Raw genomic sequence first — 19,314 nt, forward strand, 5'->3', positions numbered from 1 at the left:
GTTTTTAAAAATCACTGTGCTTCTTGTTTCAACCTTGCATGTTTCAAAATCAGGCAGGGAATCCTGAGTAATAAGGTGGCAAGGAAAAAGGTCAGGTATTGATTAATGTAGCTGAATTCATTTGTAAGAACGGAGGAAACTCATGACATTTATATTTTGATTTTTTTTTTTTTTTGAGATGAGTCTTACTCTGTCACCCAGGTTGGAGTGCAGTGGCATGATCTTTGCTCACTGCAACCTCCGCCTCTTGAGCTCAAGTGATTCTCCTGCCTCAGCCTCCTGAGTAGCTGAAATTACAGGCACGTACCAGCATGCCCGGCTAATTTTTTGTATTTTTATCAGAGATGAGGTTTCAAATGTTGGCCAGGCTGGTCTCTAACTCCTTACCTCAGGTGATCCACCCACCTTGGCCTCCCAAAGTGCCAGGATTACAGGTGTGAGCCACCACGCCCAGCCGAGGTTTTTTCGAAGTAGATGTTTAAGTTACAAAAATTACAAGTACCTTTATAGCTGTGAAAAAAAAGTAGGAAGACCTAATAAACCGCTAAAAATGTGACTGTTATCTGTCTACTTTGGGAGCAGGGAGTATGCATTACCTGAAAAGACCTCACTTGTGTTTTGTAAGAAGCCAATTTTCACCAAAGACATCCATGTCCATTTTCATACGTGGGTATTTTCCCATTGCTGATATTTCCTCTTCACCCCTTCACCATGCTGTCTTCTGGCTTGGCAGAAGGCAGTGTTGATTCCAGTGCAGTTATATGGAATTTCATTTGTTTACAGTTAACATCATGTAAGAAAATTGGCTTATTAAATTTATGTTGATTTTCCAAAATGCTGGCACCAGGGAATCACTTGACAGTCACAGCCTTCCTCCCAGTGTGATTAGTGTCTAAGACACCAATGAGAAAGCCAAGGAAGGTTACAAAATTGTGTACTTTTGTAGCTGGAGTGGTGAATTATATGTAAAATAGCATTTCCCAGATTCTAGTTGAAGCGACAGTGCCACCAATTCTTTTTTTTTTCCTGTAAAATTTCCCAGACACTAATGAGCTATGTTGACTTACAGTCTAGTCTGCAGAACGCTAGTGTGTCTTGGCATTTCAGAGAGTAAATGAGTTGCTCAGTGATGAACTCCTGAAAACTGGATGATAAACTCACATTTTAAGGCGTTTTTCTTCTATAATTTTGAGGGGTAACCTGATCCTGGCAGTAAAGATAAATTAATGGTAGATACTCACTGAAAAAAAAAAAAATAGGAGGGTGTAGCAGAAAACTGTAGATGATCATTATGATCAGTATAAAATTTTTCTTTTTATTGAGAATTGCTATGTGCTAATAAATTCTATTGAGGATGCAGTACAAATACTGTTCAGTTAAGAAATTGATGTATACGTTACACCCAATAGGATGACTGCTGTCAAAAAGCAGACAATAACAGGCGTTGACAAGGATGTAGAGAACTTGGCACCCTTGTGTACTGTTGGTGGCATTGTAGATGCAGCTCCGTGGAAGACATTAGGGCAATCCCTCAAAAAATTAAAACTAGAATTACCATATGACCCAGCAATTTCACTTCTAGGTATATACCCAATGGACTGGAAAGCAGGGACCTGAAGAGATATTTGCACACTCGTTCATAGCATTATTCACAACAGCCCAAAGGTGGAAGCAACACAAATGTCCATTGATGGATGAATGGACCAACAAAATGTGGTGTATATGCAGACATTGGAATGTTATTCAGCCTTAAGGGAATTCTGACACATGCTACCAAATGATGAACCTGGAAGGCATCATGCTAAGTGTAATTAGTCAGTCACAAAGAGACGGACAAGTGATTCCACTTAAATGAGGTACCTGGAGTTGTCAAATTCGCAGGGACAGAAAGTAAAATAGTGGTTGCCAGGGACTGGGGGAAAGGAGAAATTGAGAGTTAGTTTTCAGTGGGTACCTATTCCAGTTTTTCAAGATGAAAATAGTTCTGCAGATAGATGATGTTGATGTTTGCACAACAGGGTGAATGTACTTAAGGCCACTGAACTGTACACTTAAAAATGGTTAATCTGCAGGGGTTGGGTGAAAAAAATTAAAAAATATGGTTAAAATGTTAAACTTTGTTAAATGTATTTTATCACAACTTTGTAGAAACGAAATGATGTGGGATATTGTGTGCTTGAACTTTTGCTGAATAATACATACTATAATTACTGTTTAAGCAGTGGTGAATGCCGCTGTAGGGTCCTGGCCTGGGTCCTGGCCTGTGTCCCGGCAGGCAGGTGGAAATGCAGGTGTGCAGTGGAACTGGCCTCCCTAGAAGTAAAGACCTGGAACAAGAGCCAGCCTGCCAATGGGAAGTGGATGAGCTTACAGGGGGCTCCCAGGGTGGGAGAGGGGCCTGGTGGGACACGTAGGGTACATCAGGGAAGGAACAGGTGGCAAAGAGGGAGGAGAATTCACTGGATAATCACCCATCCCAAGTACTTAAGCATATTTTTTTCATTGACTGGTTCTCTAAAATGAACAACAAATAGTTTAAATTTACATTTTATAATAGCTTGACTACACCTCTTTGTTTGTAAAATGTATTGTGTTAGATGCTGTGGATGCATCAAAGCTTTTCTAGGCTAGCTAGATACAAGCTGATAGCATTAGCATTAGCCACACTGGGAGCATTAAAAAAAGGGAGCTGGGACCCAAGACTTATTGGGGTCTCTTCGTAAAACCTCACAGAACTATGTCATCCCAATTTTACTACCTTTGAGTGTTGGTACATCTTTCTGTTTAAGTTTTCTCTTTTTCAATGACATAATCTGTTGCACTTACGTTTTTGAGTCCCCGTGAACCTTACGTTCAAGCCATTGAGCCTAGTGATGACTGGGCATTACATGGACATTAGCAGAGCAATAATGGGTAACACTTGTCCAGCACAGACTGAGTGTTAGGTATTTCCTATAGACTGGCTCATTTAATCCTCACCGAAGCTCTGACCCATCTGCAAACACAGAAATGGGGGGCAGAGTGGTCAAGCACCTTCCCCCAAAGTCACCCAGATGGTTGATATGAAGCTGGCTTTTCAAACCCTGGCTTTCTGCAGCTGAAGAGGATCTTTCACAGAAGTGGTCCTATCAGTGTCCACAGAGGAAACCTGTAATTTCAACGGTCGGAAGAGAGTTTACAGGCAGCAGATTTTGACCATTACCCAATAAAAACAGAAGACAAATCATGAAAGGACTCTCTCCAAAATAACATACTGAGCAAAGGTCTTACTGACCAGAAGCTGCTGCCTTGTAAGAGTCAGCCATGCTCAGTGGGAGCAGCCACAGAGAAGATGCTTCTTTGCTCCCGAGAATAGCAGTGCACACGGCCTGCTTCCAACACACTGCAGGAGAGAGGGGGTGAGAGGAACTGAGTTCGTGGACGTGTGCTTTAGATTCAGTAAACTTCTTTCAACTAGGCCTGCCCTCCTCTACCCCTCTTCAGTAAAATATTGAAACAAGCCCCTTCCCAAATGATATCTACTAAAAGCCTATATTTGAATGAGTTTCCATAAATTGATCAGTTGCATTTTAAGGCATGAGATATTACAAAGAAAAAAGTCTTAAGGAGCCACAGTGAAGTAGATTGTGTTATTTGAATAATTCAGACTGCATGCTGAAAATCAAGGTAGGGATGACAGTATTTTTCATATAGACTCATTTTTTTTCTACTAACTGAACTCTAAACCAATTATTTGCACATAGACAAATATATTTTGGTATGTACACATGTGCACATATGTATTTTTGAAATTTCAAGTTAATATCCTGGAAGTAACATGTTAGACTTGTTTTTGTCTCTCTGGGCATATATTTTGAATTAAGTTTAAGAAATCAAGACCAGGTGTAGTGGCTCACACCTGTAATCCAGCGCTTTGGGAGGCCAAGACAGGAGGATCCCTTGAGGCCAGAAGCTTGAGACCAGCCTAGGCAACATAGATATTTTTTGTAGATAACCCCATATCTACAAAAAGTAAAAAACTACCAGGGTGCGGTGGTGCACACCTGTAGTCCCAGCTACTCAGGAGGCTGAGGCAGATGGATTGCTTGAGCCCAGGGGTTGAAGGCTACAGTGAGCTGTGATTGCGCCACTGCACTCCAGCCTGGGTGACACAGCGAGATGCCATCAGAAAGAAGGAAAGAAGGAGGGAGGGAAGACTCTGGTCTTCTCTGTAGCGGGATAAATTGGTTAGTCAGTGGAAAGGTGAATGAGGCAGGTGGATATTAACCTGGAGTCATCAGTCTGCCTTCTCCTTCAGCTTCCCATTAAACCAGGTGGCTGAAGCCTAAACAGCCATTGTCAACACACAGTGGGGCCTCCTAGACAATAAGTAAGTGACCAGGTCGTCTCTGGTGCTAAATGCTCTAATCCTCTTCAGGAAGTCAGACAAGAGGGCTAGGAGAGTGACACTTTGATGGGTATCTCTGAAGCAGTACTGCTTGTTCACTGGCTTGAATCACAGGAGAGCAGACACTGGGCCTGTCTTGCTCTGCAAGGAACCTGGTGCCTAGAAAACTTAGTAAATCCTAGTTAAATGAAGCAGAGATGGGTAGAACACGGCCCCACCTGACATGTATGACATAAATATTCAGAGGGTATTCATTATGACTGTAGTTGCCATTCTTAAGTCTCTCTTAATGCTGGCACATCCAGCCTCAGGACTTTGTTTACAAGCTCCTCAATGAAGTATTTATTATCCTGGGCTATTGAAGAGGCAGCTGGGCTAAGGTGGTAGTAAGGCCCACATCTATATAATGCTAAACCTTGCCCTCTAAAGCACTTTGTATTCATGTTTCTCCTGATCATCAGAAATATCTTCTGAGGCAACTGGTGGTGTCCCATTTTACAGAAGAAACTGAAATCCAAGGGGAACATACAAATGGTTCAGCTAAGCTTGAATCTCAGACCCTTAACTCCTTTCTTCTGTAATATTTGGTTCACCTTGATCCCCGTGACCTCTTTGGAAATATCTATGACCATTTTTTAATGTTGTAGGGACACTGGCTACTATCAGGAGTGTGTAACCCAGCAAGATACGGTTAATAGGATTGTCTTTAGAAAGAAAATAGGGTCTTAGAGTAGGATTGCTCGTATTTTAGGGGTTAGTGAAAACTGTTGAGCCGAGAAAGTTTTTATACCTATCCTATTTGTTTTTAAACCCATTCCCATCCAAGACTTGAAAAAGCAGCTTAGCTCATGAGGTTCTGAGAGCTGTTTTTCCAGCATAACTTGGGGGTCTTGCTAAGCTGTGTTTTAGAGTGGTCACATGACATACAAGATGTAATCTGGCTATATGATATCAAATTTGTAGCCCTTCTCTCTTTGGGCTAGACCTGAGTAATAAACTTAACTAGCTGTAGTAATGAAGCCAAAAATTAGGTTTCCTTGAACTGCTAAGCTAGAGAGAAAAACATGCATTGTTCTTTGGATCAGACTTCTATGATGGTCTTGCCTAGACTAAATCAGAGTACCATCTCTGACTTAAAATTTCAGTAGTCAATTAGCTGGAATGCATTTTTTTTCAGACTTTCTTCTGTTGAGGCTTTTACATGTTGGAAATTTGTCAGTTTGTATGTCTAATTTTATTGTAGAATAATGGTTCATCTGCAGTCTCTTTCTGTTCGAATCCATCCTGCACCATAGCAAATTACTCTTAACTGAAAATACCACATGGTCCTGTTGGGTTTTAAGAAACAGCGTCCAAGGGATGCAACCTCAACTCTCGGCCAACAAGACCCTCCAGATGGGCTTCCAGCCAGCCTTTCCAACCTGTGTTGGCAAAGAGAGAAAAGACCGAAGCCTGTGAGGATACATGGTGATGGGGCACTCTTTCTTCCCACTTGTTTTGGGGTCTCTGAGGGCAGCAGCCCAGCCCGGCTCTGTAAATGAGAGAGCCATTGTTGTATCAGTGCATGGCCATAACTCAGCTTCAGAACAAGAAACTGTAGGGGTGCCTCCTTAATTGAGAAGACCGGGCTGCTAAGTCGGTGTCCGGCACAGAGCTGAGCTTTCCTTTTTTTTTTTTTTTTTTGAGACGGAGTCTCGCTCTGTCGCCTAGGCTGGAGTGCAGTGGCGCCATCTCGGCTCACTGCAACCTCCGCCTCCCAGGTTCAAGCGATTCTCCTGCCTCAGCCTCCGGAGTAGCTGGGACTACAGGAGCGTGCCACCACCACCACCCCCGGCTACTTTTTTTGTATTAGAGACAGGTTTCACCGTGTTAGCCAGGATGGTTTCCATCTCCTGACCTCGTGAAGCGCCTGCCTGAGGCTCCCAAAGTGCTGGGATTACAGGCGTGAGCCACCGCACCCGGCCAGAGCTGAGCTTTCTAAGGGTCTTGGGAAGTGTGGCTTCCAGTGCTCCAGCAGTTTCAGAAGCGGAAGTGTTCAGGGGTTGGTTAACCTTTAGCTACTGAGGCGTGATTACTCCAATGGAGCTGTCATTGATTGGCCGTCCCTCTGAAGCAGTCTCACTGCAGTGAGGCAGTTGTTGATTGGCTGGCCGTCTGGTGTGACTTAGTTGTTGATTGGTGGATTTCACTAGAGTGAAGTGGTCGTTTATTGGCTGGCCCTCTGATATGAGGTGGTTGTTAATTGGCTGGCCCTCTGATATGAGGTGGTTGTTAATTGGTGGGCGTCAGTACAGTAAGTGAGCCGGACGTCGATTGAGTGGTCTTCAGAAGCAGGTTCGGTTTTGTTTTGGTTTGGTTTGGTTTCGTTTGGTTTGGTTTAAATTGATGGGGGCTGTCATTGAGCCATTAAAATAGGGTTAAACCCATTGCTATGGCTAACCAATAGGCAGTCATTTCCTAGTTGTATGGGAACTTTTAATTTTCAAGTGTGCTAGAATCTTAGAATTCGGAGTTGGAATAAGCCTATCAAAATGCAGACCACGCGTCGGACGGTTGGGCGGATCGGGGAGGGGGCGGTCCACAGGCCTGGGCTCAAATCCTGACTGTCATTAAACAAGGCACTCAATCTCTGTGACACAGTCTCCTAAAGGATGACACCTCCCTGAAAGGTGGGTGTTTTCCCAAGATGAAACGCCTTGGCATGTGGCAGGTGCGCATCACTGCTTAACATTTATTTCCCACTGCATTTCGCAGAGCTCAGGGTTGTGGCCCAGGGGAAGTTCTGTGGGGTGTTGTTTTGTGGCTCGGTTCTCTCACTTGGCCTTTCCCATCTAAGGCTCGGAAGAATTATATGGCAAGATGTAAAACTCCTTGGATGCTCAGGCCTCTTTCATAAAGATACTGATATATAATTGGCTTGCAGTAGGGCTCAGGCAGTGGAATTTTTAAAGCTTCTGTATGATGTTCGGCGTGCATGAAGATAGATCTTGCCCAGCCGGCTCTTTACTTAACTGCCCTTCATGCAGTAGGAAATATTAATAAACAGCTTTGATTGGCGAGATCTTGACTGGTCTTAAGCGATGGGCTGCTCTTGTTAAAACCTTGTGGAAATTGTGTAATTAAGAAAGAAATGTGATATTCAGATGGAATATTCTCTGAATATTGCATTCCTGTTACTGCTGTTGCTCTTCTTCTTGTTACTTAAAAAAAGAAAATCTGCCTTTATGACTTTCAAAAGTCTAATCTGACATAAAGCTCAGGTTAGTGAGTTCTACATGGTATGCACTTGAGATTTTCTGAAAGTGGATAACAAAATTGTCTCCAGTTCTGATAGGAGCTTTATGTAAACTTTATCCTCTTGAATATTGTATATATTATGCAGAGGCTTTCCTCCTTCCCAAAAGGTTTGTTATCTTTAAATTTGGAAGTTAATTCATGAAAGAAACATGCATTATTTATAAAAAAATTTTTTTAGCATCTAGTAGAAAATATGTTATTTAAAAATGGTATTTATGCTTTCATGGAGTCAATGTGCATAGGTCCCCTGTAATCCTAAAGTCATCCCTATACAATAATGAGAACTTCTCTCTGTCAGGGAGGAAGGGGATTTTAGTCCTGAGTCTTTTCATCATTCATTTCTCCCTAGTTTGGAGAAATGTCTAGTTAGTTTAAGGACTGAATATTGAATTTTTCTGCTTAAAGAATATTGGTTCATCTTCTACCTAAGAAGTACAGAGTTGCTGAAATAGTTGATCATTTTGTTTATTCAGCCACACTTTTGCTATTTATTACTTCCAAAATTGACTTTACTGGATATATAATACACACATCTATTTATTGTTGTTTTGATAAACTTTTCATTTTGGAAAAATGTTATGTTCACTTTTGATGTTGCGCATTTTATAGATTTTAACAAATGTATAATGACAGGTGTCCACCATTATGGTATTGAACAGAGTAGTTTCACAGCCTTAAAAATCCTGTGCTTCACCCTTGCATCCCTCCCTTCCCTCTTGCCCCAGGCAAGCACTCATTTTCTTACTGTCTCCATAGATTTGTCTTTTCCAGAATGTCATACCGTTTTAAAGAAAAAAGTTATTCATGACATTTGTTGAAAAACAGTAAGGCAGACTTTATTCAGAGGGACTACTACAGTAGGGTTTTGCAGTCAAGAAAGAGATTGGGTTTGACTCCTAATAGTAAGACAACAAGGAAGAGTGGGCATTTATAGGCGAGGAGCAAAATAAGGGAGTTGGTGGATGGAAAATTACTAAGAGGAAACATCAGGGGTGGAGAGTGGGGATTCTGGCTAAACTGACCGAACAGGATTCTTCTGAAGGCAGGACGGGGTGATCAGCTGTCACCTGGGGGATGGTAGAGGATGAGGAACCTGATCAAATGTTGAGGGTGGAGAATTCCAGCTAGAGCACCTTAGCAGGAGAGTCTTGCAAAAATTGGGCAATGCAAAGATGGACATGGAAGTGCAAAAGTTGAGGCCTTAATGGGAAGAAGATTCAAAGGAATTTGGCTGAAGTTTGGTTAAGGATAAACTGTCAGAATCACACAGCGTGTAGCCTTTTCAGATTGGCTTCTTTCACCTAGCAATATGCATTTAAGGTTCCTCTGTGTCTTTTCATGGCTTGATAGCTCATTTCTTTTTGGTACTGAATAATATTTCATTGTCTGGATATACCACAGTTATGTTTCCATTCACCTACAAAGGACATTTTGCTTGCTTCCAAATTTGAGCAATTATGAATAAAGCTGCTACAGATGTCCCTGCACAGGTTTTTGTGTGAATGAAAGTTTTGGGGAATAATTTTATATTTATAAAAAAGTTTCCAATATGGTACAGAACATTCTCGTATACCCTTTACCTGGTTTCTCGTTGTGTTAATGTCTTATGTGAATGCAGTAACATCTTACTGGTGTGTTATCCAAACTAAGAGATTGACAATTATTTATTGTTATTATTAGACTTTATTTTTATTTCACCCGTATTTCCACTAAGTTTCTGTTTCATGATCCAATCCAGGATACCACCTTGCATTAGTACAATGTTAATTTTAATTTATAGGAGTAGTTTGGTTATATTGATTTATTAAATATGTTTATAAGACACAGCATATCCTGAGAAAATGAGTGTAAACCTAACAGTTATCAGGAGGCAGTGTTACTTAATTAAATGGACTCATTTAATTATAATGTTATTTAGAATTTTTTTCAAGTTTGTTTTTGTTAGAGGGTCAGATTTCCCCATGTACAGCAAACAGTAACTTAGAATTTGTTTTATAATGTTGCTGTTTCTAAACTAAATACTAAAGCTTGTTGAAAGAAGGTCATTTTAAAGTTGAGCATTTCAAGACCCAGGAGAAAACCGGTTGCAGAGTTGTAATAAAAGCTGTCAGTGCCTAATTTTTCAAGTTGGTGCAAAGGATGAAGTGTCCGGGTAGTTCTCTAATGAGCATCTCCAAATGTTTTGCTGGCAGAAGGACTCCATGAAAGATGACAGAAGAAGTTATTGTGATAGCCAAGTGGGACTACACTGCCCAGCAGGACCAGGAGCTGGACATCAAGAAGAACGAGCGGCTGTGGTTGCTGGATGACTCCAAGACGTGGTGGCGGGTGAGGAACGCGGCCAACAGGACGGGCTATGTGCCGTCCAACTACGTGGAGCGGAAGAACAGCCTGAAGAAGGGCTCCCTCGTGAAGAACCTGAAGGACACACTAGGTGAGTGTTTTACCCTCTGGAGAGAGGAAGCCTTGTGCATTTCAAGGGACACTGTTCATCTTTCTAGTTAGTTTGCTTTTTCAAAAAAAAAAAAAAAAAAAAAGAGTCTGTTTTAAATGTTAACATCTTCCTAGTTGTCTTTTTTAAAAATCTAAGAATTAAGAGATGAAGATGGAGAAAGAGGATATTTTTCATTTCCTGGAGATTCTGGAGTTTGGAGTCCTGTGTGTGGAGACACTTCTGTGTGCTTGGGACCCCTGCACAGGTATCTCCTTGTATCAAAACGTTAGAGGAGCCTGACTTGGAATTCTCACCTCTAAGTCTACCCAGCTCTGCCAGTGTCGTGACATGAAGTTCTTTCTCTCTTATAAAATCCTGTCCATTTGGCCTACATGCCTAGAGCAGGGGACAGCCAAAGCACTTTTTCCCTCTCTGAAATGGATGCTACATCACACCACAGTCCTGGGTGCTGTTAGCTAAGAGGGCAGTTCTGTGACATCAGAGGCTGCTCCAGGGTGGGGGCCTAGTTCAGCCATACTGTTGTCCCCATGTGCCTCTTTTTTTTTTTTTTTTTTTTTTTTTTTTTGAGACGGAGTCTCGCACTCTCGCCCAGGCTGGAGTGCAGTGGCACAATCTCACCTCACTGCAAGCTCCACCTCCCGGGTTCACACCATCCTCCTGCCTCAGCCTCCCGAGTAGCTGGGATTACAGGCAGCCGCCACCACGTCCGTCTAATTTTTTGTATTTTTAGCCGAGATGGGGTTTCACCGTGTTAGCCAGGATGGTCTCCATCTCCTGACCTTGTGATCCGCCTGCCTCGGCCTCCCAAAGTGCTGGGATTACAGGCATGAGCCACCGTGCCCGGTTCCCCATGTGCCTCTTGTTTTCCCAGGTGTTGTCAGGATATGGGCAGTGCCTTCCTGGAGTTACACAAAGTTAACAGTATCCAGTCTTGCCTTTACATGCACACAGGACTGACTTACAGTATTTACTGCCTCAGATTACCTGAGAAAATAATTGGGAGGACTTTTTTGAAGAATGACTCATCTTAGCTGACATTTAAAACATTGTTGTTACCTTCTTATGAGTATAATGTTGTCTGTATCCAAGACTGCAGGTTATCACTTAAGGGTTTGCTAGTGAAATGAGTTAATATTATCACCTGTGTCACATTTACTTGGGGTTTTAAAAAAATTTCTAACAAGAGGATTTGTTTTCTTTTGGGGAATGGAGAATGAGGAATACATAGGAAAACTGAAAGTAAAATTATACACCAAATGTGGTGGGTGTTGCAAAATGTTCATCTTTTCTTTTCTGTCATCTTGAAAAGTCTAAACTCCCTCTGCAAAATCATTGAAAGCCTTCATGTATTAAATAGTATTTTTGTGTATGGATTAGGTTCTTACCATGATTTAGAGAGACTAGTGAGACATAGAACTTTGTATGAATCATACCAGCTTACCGGCCATCATAGATTCTCAGCCTGATGGAGAAATTTCATTTTTGATTAGCAATATGCTCCTTCACTGAGCTGCCTCCCTTTCATTTTTTCTTCCCCCACATAAGCATGCCACTTGAAAGAAACACTGTTTTATGCTTATAACTCTTAATTAACTGTGGTTACCAAAAAAAAGAGGGTAGCATGAATAGAGAAAAACTTTAAGGTTGTCCTGAGCTTTATTTTTCCAATTTCTACCTTTCACCAAAGTACCTTCTTTTTAGTGATGCTAAACATTGTTGACTTGTTGTGTCTTTTTCTTTTTTTTTTTTTTTTTTTTTGTATTTACAAGATTCTAGTAAAGCATGAAGTGCTCAGAGACTTGTAGGAAGTAGAACAAGGCCAGGCGAGTTCTCTGGGTGACCTGGAAATTCCCTTGAAAACCCTGTCAGTTTTCTTCCTCAGTTTTCTAGAAGGAGAAAAGACAAAGCCACAAATTAAAACTATGAACCACATCTTCCCCCCAGCGTGCTTAGTTTTTTCGTGAGCTGTGATCGGTTCAGCCAATGCGTGTACTCCCAGGCTCTCAGACTGAGCCAGCCGCCCATCCTGGAGCCGGCACTGGGCCCGCGCCCGTCCCCAGCAGATGGCCATCCAGCCCTGCTGGAGCGCAGCGTCAGCTCGAGTAGGCCAATCCCATTTTTGGAGAAAACAGATTGTTAGAAAGCTCCTCCTTAAATAGAATCAGATTTTTACATTTCTTTAACTTCCTTCCTTCCTTTGGCTCTTATTCTGCCCTCTAGGCCTGTGCTGAGTAGGTCGGATCCTCTTCTGTAGAGTGTCAGCTCTCCCATAGGCTTGGTCTCAGTTCAGGCAAGCAGTTCTTGGGAAACATTCCTGTGAAGCATTAGGTATTGTAAAAATACAGATAAAATGATGTTCTGAACCCCTGTATTGAGTATAGCAGTTGATCTTTGTAGCCAAAAGGTCCTTGGGGATCAGTATCCCCGTCATGAGGGAGAAATATCCCCATGGTTAGTATATATTTTTTGTTTTGATCTCTTTATCATGCTCACCTGGAGGTTTTTGTTGGACGAAGGGATCTTGTTATCTCAGCATGAGTTTTCCTTTGCCCTATTGAGCTGCATCCAGTAGAAGAGGAGGCACCCCCTGGTGAGGTCTCACCATCATGCAGTAACTTCTGTGCACTTCTGTGCAAAGCTTATAGATGTGGCGTTGCCAAGAAGGAAAGTGAGAATGCTTTCCATAGCCCCTCCTGCCTCTCATTAGTTGCATTTTTGTTTGTATGTGTTTTGTTTTTTGTTCTTTGTTTTTTGGTTTTTTTTTTGTTTTTTGGTTTTTGGTTTTTGCTAAAAAGATAGGAACCAAAGTGTTCACGGCTTCCTATTATTGTTGGTGATGATAATTAAATAGGTATACCATCAGAATGACAGTATGACTTTAGGCCAATTGTGCGGCCCGCAGAAATTATCCCTGCTATGTATTAGGCGTGGAAACAGCATCAAAAGTACACCACATGTATACTGACCACGGTTTTTTTTGTTTCTGTTTTTTGAGACAGGGCCTCACTCTGTTGCCTAGGCTGGAGTGCACAATCACTGCTTACTGTAGTATTGACCTCAGGTGATCCTCCCACCTTAGCCTTCCGAGTATCTGGGACTACAGGCATGCACCACCACACCCAGCTATTTTGTATTTTTTATAGAGACAGGATTTTGCCGTGTTGCCCAGGCTGATCTTTAACTCCTGGGATTAATCTAGTAACTACTCATGGCACCACCCACATTTGCCATTTTTCCTGCTTTGGGAGTCCACCTAATTCATAAATCCATGGTAAGATTCCTCCCTGCTTTGGAATAAAATGGTACTGGCCTCCCCAGCAAAACCACAGTGTTGTGTGTTGCATCTCCAACTGTAGATTACCCTAACTCTGTGTAGTTCTCTCCTGCTTTCTTGTACTCATTTGCTGTCCTGAAGTTGTTAATAAACTTAATTTTGTCACATACAGTACTTTGTTAAGAGTAGCTTGAGGAAAGACGTGAGAACCTTTGACAAAAAGCTCTCTCATGAAAGTATTTACCTTCTTTCTTTCTCTGCAATAATTTAAAATTGAATAAAGCAACCTGAGCTCTTATTTTCACATGGGCAAAACATTTGCATACTGGATCTCTTCTCATATTCAGCTTATGATCATGAATAGTCAGAACTTTGCCACAGATAACAGGGAATGATGATCAAGAACTGTTTCTGCTGGCAGAATCCAGTTGATGTTTTTGAAGGGCTCAGACTACACAGCTCTGAGCTCAGCGGAGAGCGGTCCTGGGCTGAGGTCTGGCCTTAATACTGCAACTCCACTTAGAAAATTGTGCAGGCGAGGTGTTGTAAAGGCAGTATGCTACATCTTTTGAGATGGGGAAGCTGCTCCCAGGGAGGTATTTTTCAAAGATTTTCCCTCAAGCTACTGAAGAGCAGTTTTTTGTTACTGCTTTATGACACCAGCTGGAGCCTTGCAAAGCCCCAAAGGTTAATTCTCTTTTCCATGGTTAACATAGGCTTAAGGGCTAACTCACATTACCCAAAAAGTTACGGTTCCATTTACAACCTGATCATATCCTCAGGAGGGTATGTTCACAAGCCCACCTGCCCGTGGCTCACCTGCCACCCTACCTACCTGGGACTTTTGCATCCAGCGTCACCTGCCCCAGGGCTCACTCCTCAGCATTCCTCCCAACAGGACCACACCTAGGCCTAGGGCAGTTAGAAACTTGCATGATCAGCCCCAGAACTCCTACCTCTGTGATCCAACCCAGACCTGGGAGCACAGAGGCTACTGAGAGGGCTCCCTAATGCTAACTGTGAAATAGCCTTTGCACTGGTTTGAGCTGATGCTTTTGGATGGGTACAGGGTGGCTGGCACCGGCGGGTGAAATTGACAGGGTTCTGAGAGGCATATCCATGCTAGGATCAACTTTGGAATTGAACCGATCAAAGTCACAAGGAGTACAGCTGTAGGATTGTTACGTAAGATCCAAAAGCAGTGAAAAGCAACACTTGGTATTAGAATTAAGATTACAGTACTCTGGAGGGAGGAAGGCAGAGCCTCAGTGAAGGTACAGGGGCTTCTGTCTTGGTGATCTGCCCTGGGGTCTGTGGGGCAGGCTTATGGGCACACCTGCCTTGTAGGAGTTTGCAAAGCTGACTGCTTATTTATGTTGGTATTATACTTTCATTTTTAAGAAATTTGTTTTAGAAAAATGTCAGTTCAAAACAACGATCAGGGCCGGGCACGATGGTTTATGCCTGTAATCCCAGTGCTTTGGGAGGCTGAGGTAGAAGGCTCAGTTGAGGCCACGAATTCGAGACCAGCCTGGGGAACATAGCAAGACTTCATCCCTACAAAAAATTTTTTTAAAAAATAGAGCATGGTGTCATGTGCCTGTGGTCCCAGCTACTCAAGAGGCTCAGCTGGGAGGACTGCTTGAGTCCAGAATTTGGAGGCTGCAGTGAGCAGTGATTGCAACACTGCACTCCAGCCTGGGCCACAGAGTGAGACCCTGTCTCAAAAAATGAACCATAAAAAACCAAAAACACCATCAGAACAAAAAGTCAGAACTTTTAGAGTTCCTGCATCCACAAGGGGACCCTACCCACCAAGTGTCAGCCTCCGTCCCAGAGGTCAGGATGGACAGAGCGCCTGCTCTGGTGGAGTGTGTATGTTCCACACAGGCTCAGGGACCTGCTAAGCCGTAGGCGTCTCAGAATGAGGAGGGGTGTCGCATTGCAGGAGTGTTCACAGCGGGGCATGGAAGATGAGCGAGCATGTAGTCAGAACCTCATGGGGAGGCCTTCCTGGGCTGTGCACAGGACTCCAGCATCTCCACTGGGTGATCACAAACAGTTGAAGATTTGAGCAGGGGCATCCCATGTTCCTCTGCAGAGCTGGGGAGGAATTGGGGATAAAGAAACGTGGAAAGCTCAGAGAGGAGAACACGCTGGTCCATAGAGAGCCGTGGATGCCTGTGGCGCTGTAATGGAGAGGGAGGAGTGTAGATCCATGCCCCGCTGGCCTGTGCATTTACCAGGATTGCCTCTCATGCCTGGATTAACCATTCCTTGTGACTGCAACTTGTGGGGTATACCAGATGGGGAATTTTCTCTCTACTTCTGCCAAGTTTCCACTCAGTGAAGCCGTGGATGGAGCCCCAAGGGCACTATTGCTACACTGGAGGAACTCAAGGGTTGTGGATCCCGAAAGAAGGGACTTGGGGCAGGTGGCTTAGGAGAGTCACACCTGGTGTGGAAACCCTCCAGGCAGCCGTGAAGGTAACAATGTTTACGGAAAACTATCAACCATTTTCTAAATTGAGTTCTTGTGAAAGTAAAGTATAGATATGCCTTTGCTAGGGAGAAGAGAGCAATTTGAATTACATTCTTCAGTTACTTTTTACACCTTTATGGAGTCTGATTTTAGATTTTAAGTGGACTAACAAATTCCTCATTATGTAAAAAATAAATATCTGCCTGGTTTTAACAGTAGATGCCCTTACAACATTTTTAAAGCATTAAGATCATGCACGATCTTTAAAGACAGTGTATACAGACGTCACATGTCTTGTGAAAGGAAGTCTGGCTCGTGCACCAGGTTCTGACCACCTCTCTATGGGGAAGGAAGCCCACATTAGGTGCTGTGTGCTGGATCCAGGAGCCAAGTTGCTTTCCTTCTGGTATAGCTACCTGCTGAAAGTGATAGTGGCTGTTGGTGCCATTGAGGTTTTTCTCTCTCTTTTTTTTTTTTTTTTGAGATGGAGTCTTACTCTGTCACCTAGGCTGGAGTGCAGTGGCACAATCTTGGCTCACTGCAACCTCCACCTCCCAGGTTCAAGCGATTCTCCTGCTTCAGCCTCCCTAGTAGCTGGGACTACAGGTGTGTATCACCACACCCGGCTAATTTTTGTATTTTTAGTACAGATGGGGTTTTACCACGTTGGCCAGGCTGGTCTCGAACTCCTGACCTCAAATAATCCACCTCCCTCAGCCTCCCAAAGTCCTGGGATTATAGGCATGAGCCACCGCACCCGTCCAGTTTCTCTCATTTTAAAGCACACCAAGTCTTAACCACAAGAATCATGCTCAGCAATTTATCTTAAGATCAGACTGGCCTGGAATTCTTTCCTCCCTCCCCCCCTCCCTCCTACCCGCTCCCCGCTTCCCTTTCTTCCACCTGCATAATGGCTACAAGAAGTAGCAGTCAGGGATGAGGGTATCGGGCTATAAACTGGAATCAGAGAAGGTAGCTCTGCCCCGGGTAACTAAAGGCCCTTTAGTTAGGGTTAGCCTGCATAAATACATGTAATGAGAGCAGCAACAGCTTGCAATTTATACAGCACTTTGCAATTTACCAGGCGGCTTACACTTACAGGCATTTTTTTACATCAGTAGTAAGGACTCTAGAATTATGTCTAGGAAGAATTAGAGGGCTTCAGACTAGTGGGAAGGAGGTCGGTCTTGAGCCTGTGCTTCATGCTAAGCATGCTGATTTTACTTAGATCGAAAGACCCAGGTTAGCAGAGTAGTCAAGCAAGATACTTTTAGTTACATGGTACATAAATTTATGAAAAATGTCCAGTTCATGTGAAAATATATAATATATAATAGCACCCCAGGCCAGCCTCAGTAGTGTTACTAATCACAGATGAAAAAATTAAGCCTGAGAACACAGCAGTCACAGGTACGAGACCCAGAAGGGACTAGGGGACTTCAGATCTAATCTGAATATTTTTCCTATACCAAATTGACTATCTGGATTTAGTGGTAGGCCGCTTTGTACATTTGGGGGAACTCTGTCCCAGAGTCAGAATTATACCAAGGTCTTTGTTATAGAAATGAGAAACCTCGGGACTAACTATCAAGCCTTGAAGGGGTTCAAGGGTTAGATGATAATCATGTATTGATATAAATTAACAGGTTTTGATGAATGCCCTTATTTGTGGAAATACACATAAAGTATTCGGGTAATGGAACATCGTCTTGGCAGCTTAGTCTCAAATGGCTTGGGGAAAATAATGTTTTTTGCGCCGCTTTTGTAATTTTCCCGTGCACTGAAACAAGTAGACATATTAGCAGTGGTTTAGAGACTACCCTAGGCCGTAAAGGTAGCTGGTAGTCTGGAGACTTGGGCTCCCCTGCTGTGCCTGGGCAGTGCCCTAAGTTTGGCATAAGACTTTAAGAGGCCAGAAAGAATCATCAAGTATCTGCTGCAGTTGGACTTAGAAGATGAGAATAATACGAGATGTCAACGTGCCCAGCTGATGCTTCACATAATGGTTCTAACAGTACATGATTCAGAACTTTCTCTAATTATTCATCAAGTTTCTCTCCATATCCCCAGCATGCAAGTGAAAACCATCTCTGCTTCTTGCTGGGTCACCCCAGGCTGTTCTGAGCTCCTAGGCTCACAGCCTCTGTGATGCTGGGAAATTGGAAATTCTCATTTCGGCATTATAGGATTGTGGGTCTGTCATCATGATTATAAATATTCTCACAGGTCTCAACAAGGGCAGAGCTGTTCATCTCTGAAATGAAATGTGGGTAACAAATGCAGCAGCCTGGTTCTCGTGGAAGCCGAGTCTAAGCTTCAGTTGTCCCTTTCTCTATCCCTTGGAAATCCCGTCTGAGCCACTGCATTCTCTGCTGTGAGTGACCTTTGAGAACAGTAACCAAAGGCTTTGAAATAGGGATGCAGACATGATGCAGCAACCACCACCACAGTGTAATAGGGTGTGTTCCGATCAGAAGGGGGAGCCTGGTCAGATGTGAAGGAAGGATAAGGCTTAGTCCCTGACTTTCTGAAGCTTGTATTTGTAATATAATTGGAAAAATAATACTGGCACAAGATGGACAGTCCTCATTCAAACAATAGCACTGTCCCTTCCTGTCCCATGGGAAACTAGGGCTGAGTTATGCAGCTCGGGCACCTGTGCTTTCAGAGAGCATGTAGCATTGTGGGCAGGAGGGAGGACTCTGGAGTCGTCGATCACCTGCGTTCAAATCCAGGCTTTGCCACCTACTGCTGTTAATCATTGAGTGACTTTGAACAAGCCGTTGAAGCTTCTGAGCCTCAGTTGCGTCATCTGTATGACAGGATACGTGACTGCTTGTCTCATAAAGTTTTTGAGAACTGAAAGAAGTCATTCATGTGAAGAATACTCTGAGCTGGGTTGAGACTTGGCAAGGGGAGGTGGGGTCTCACTTGAGGGATGGAGAGTGCAAGTCAGGATGTATAGACGGAAACTCATAGGTGTGGGAAGGCCGTCGGCGAGCCAACCAGACTGGGGTGAGCAGGAGGGTTGGGGCAGCCTCTGGGGTGGGGCATGCCACACTGTAAACGACCTGGGTGTGAAAAAAGAACCCTCAGAGGTTTCCACAGGGCTTAAGGGGGAGATGAGTGCTGGGGTGTCCGGCAGGGGTCCTGATCCTTGTCTTCGGGACACAACTGGAAGGGCCTGAGCCTGGCAGTGGGAGGTGGGGGACGAGGCCTGAGAGTGACCCAGGGTGACATCCCAAGCCCTGAGCTCAGCTGTGGGGATGGAGGACAAAAGAGAAGAGGAAGATTTTGAAGGAAAACCCCTAGGATTCTGTTGACTGGATTGGGAACACCTCGGAGAAGTGTTAGAATGACTCAAGAGTTTCCAGCCTGAAGGACCAACAGAGTGACCCAGAGAGTGGGGAAGTAAGACT

The 19,314-nt window shown here is 43.5% G+C and overlaps 1 protein-coding gene across 4 annotated transcripts in view; it reads left to right on the forward strand.

Annotated features, from left to right (window-relative positions):
* The window catches only part of NCK2 (NCK adaptor protein 2), a 150,551-nt gene that overhangs the window by 100,373 nt on the left and 30,864 nt on the right, over positions 1–19,314 (forward strand). For 3 of the 4 annotated variants that reach the window (XM_054475193.2, XM_063648502.1, XM_054475194.2), the window contains exon 3: positions 9,877–10,118. In XM_054475193.2, coding sequence (XP_054331168.1) covers positions 9,893–10,118 — 226 coding nt within the window. In that variant the 5' untranslated portion in view covers positions 9,877–9,892. The remainder of the gene's footprint in view (positions 1–9,876; positions 10,119–19,314) is intronic. The other variant, XM_054475195.2, reaches the window with a different exon arrangement.

The sequence above is a fragment of the Pongo pygmaeus genome, chromosome 12 (assembly GCF_028885625.2).
Source record: "Pongo pygmaeus isolate AG05252 chromosome 12, NHGRI_mPonPyg2-v2.0_pri, whole genome shotgun sequence".
In the NCBI taxonomy this organism is placed as follows: Eukaryota; Metazoa; Chordata; class Mammalia; order Primates; family Hominidae; genus Pongo; species Pongo pygmaeus.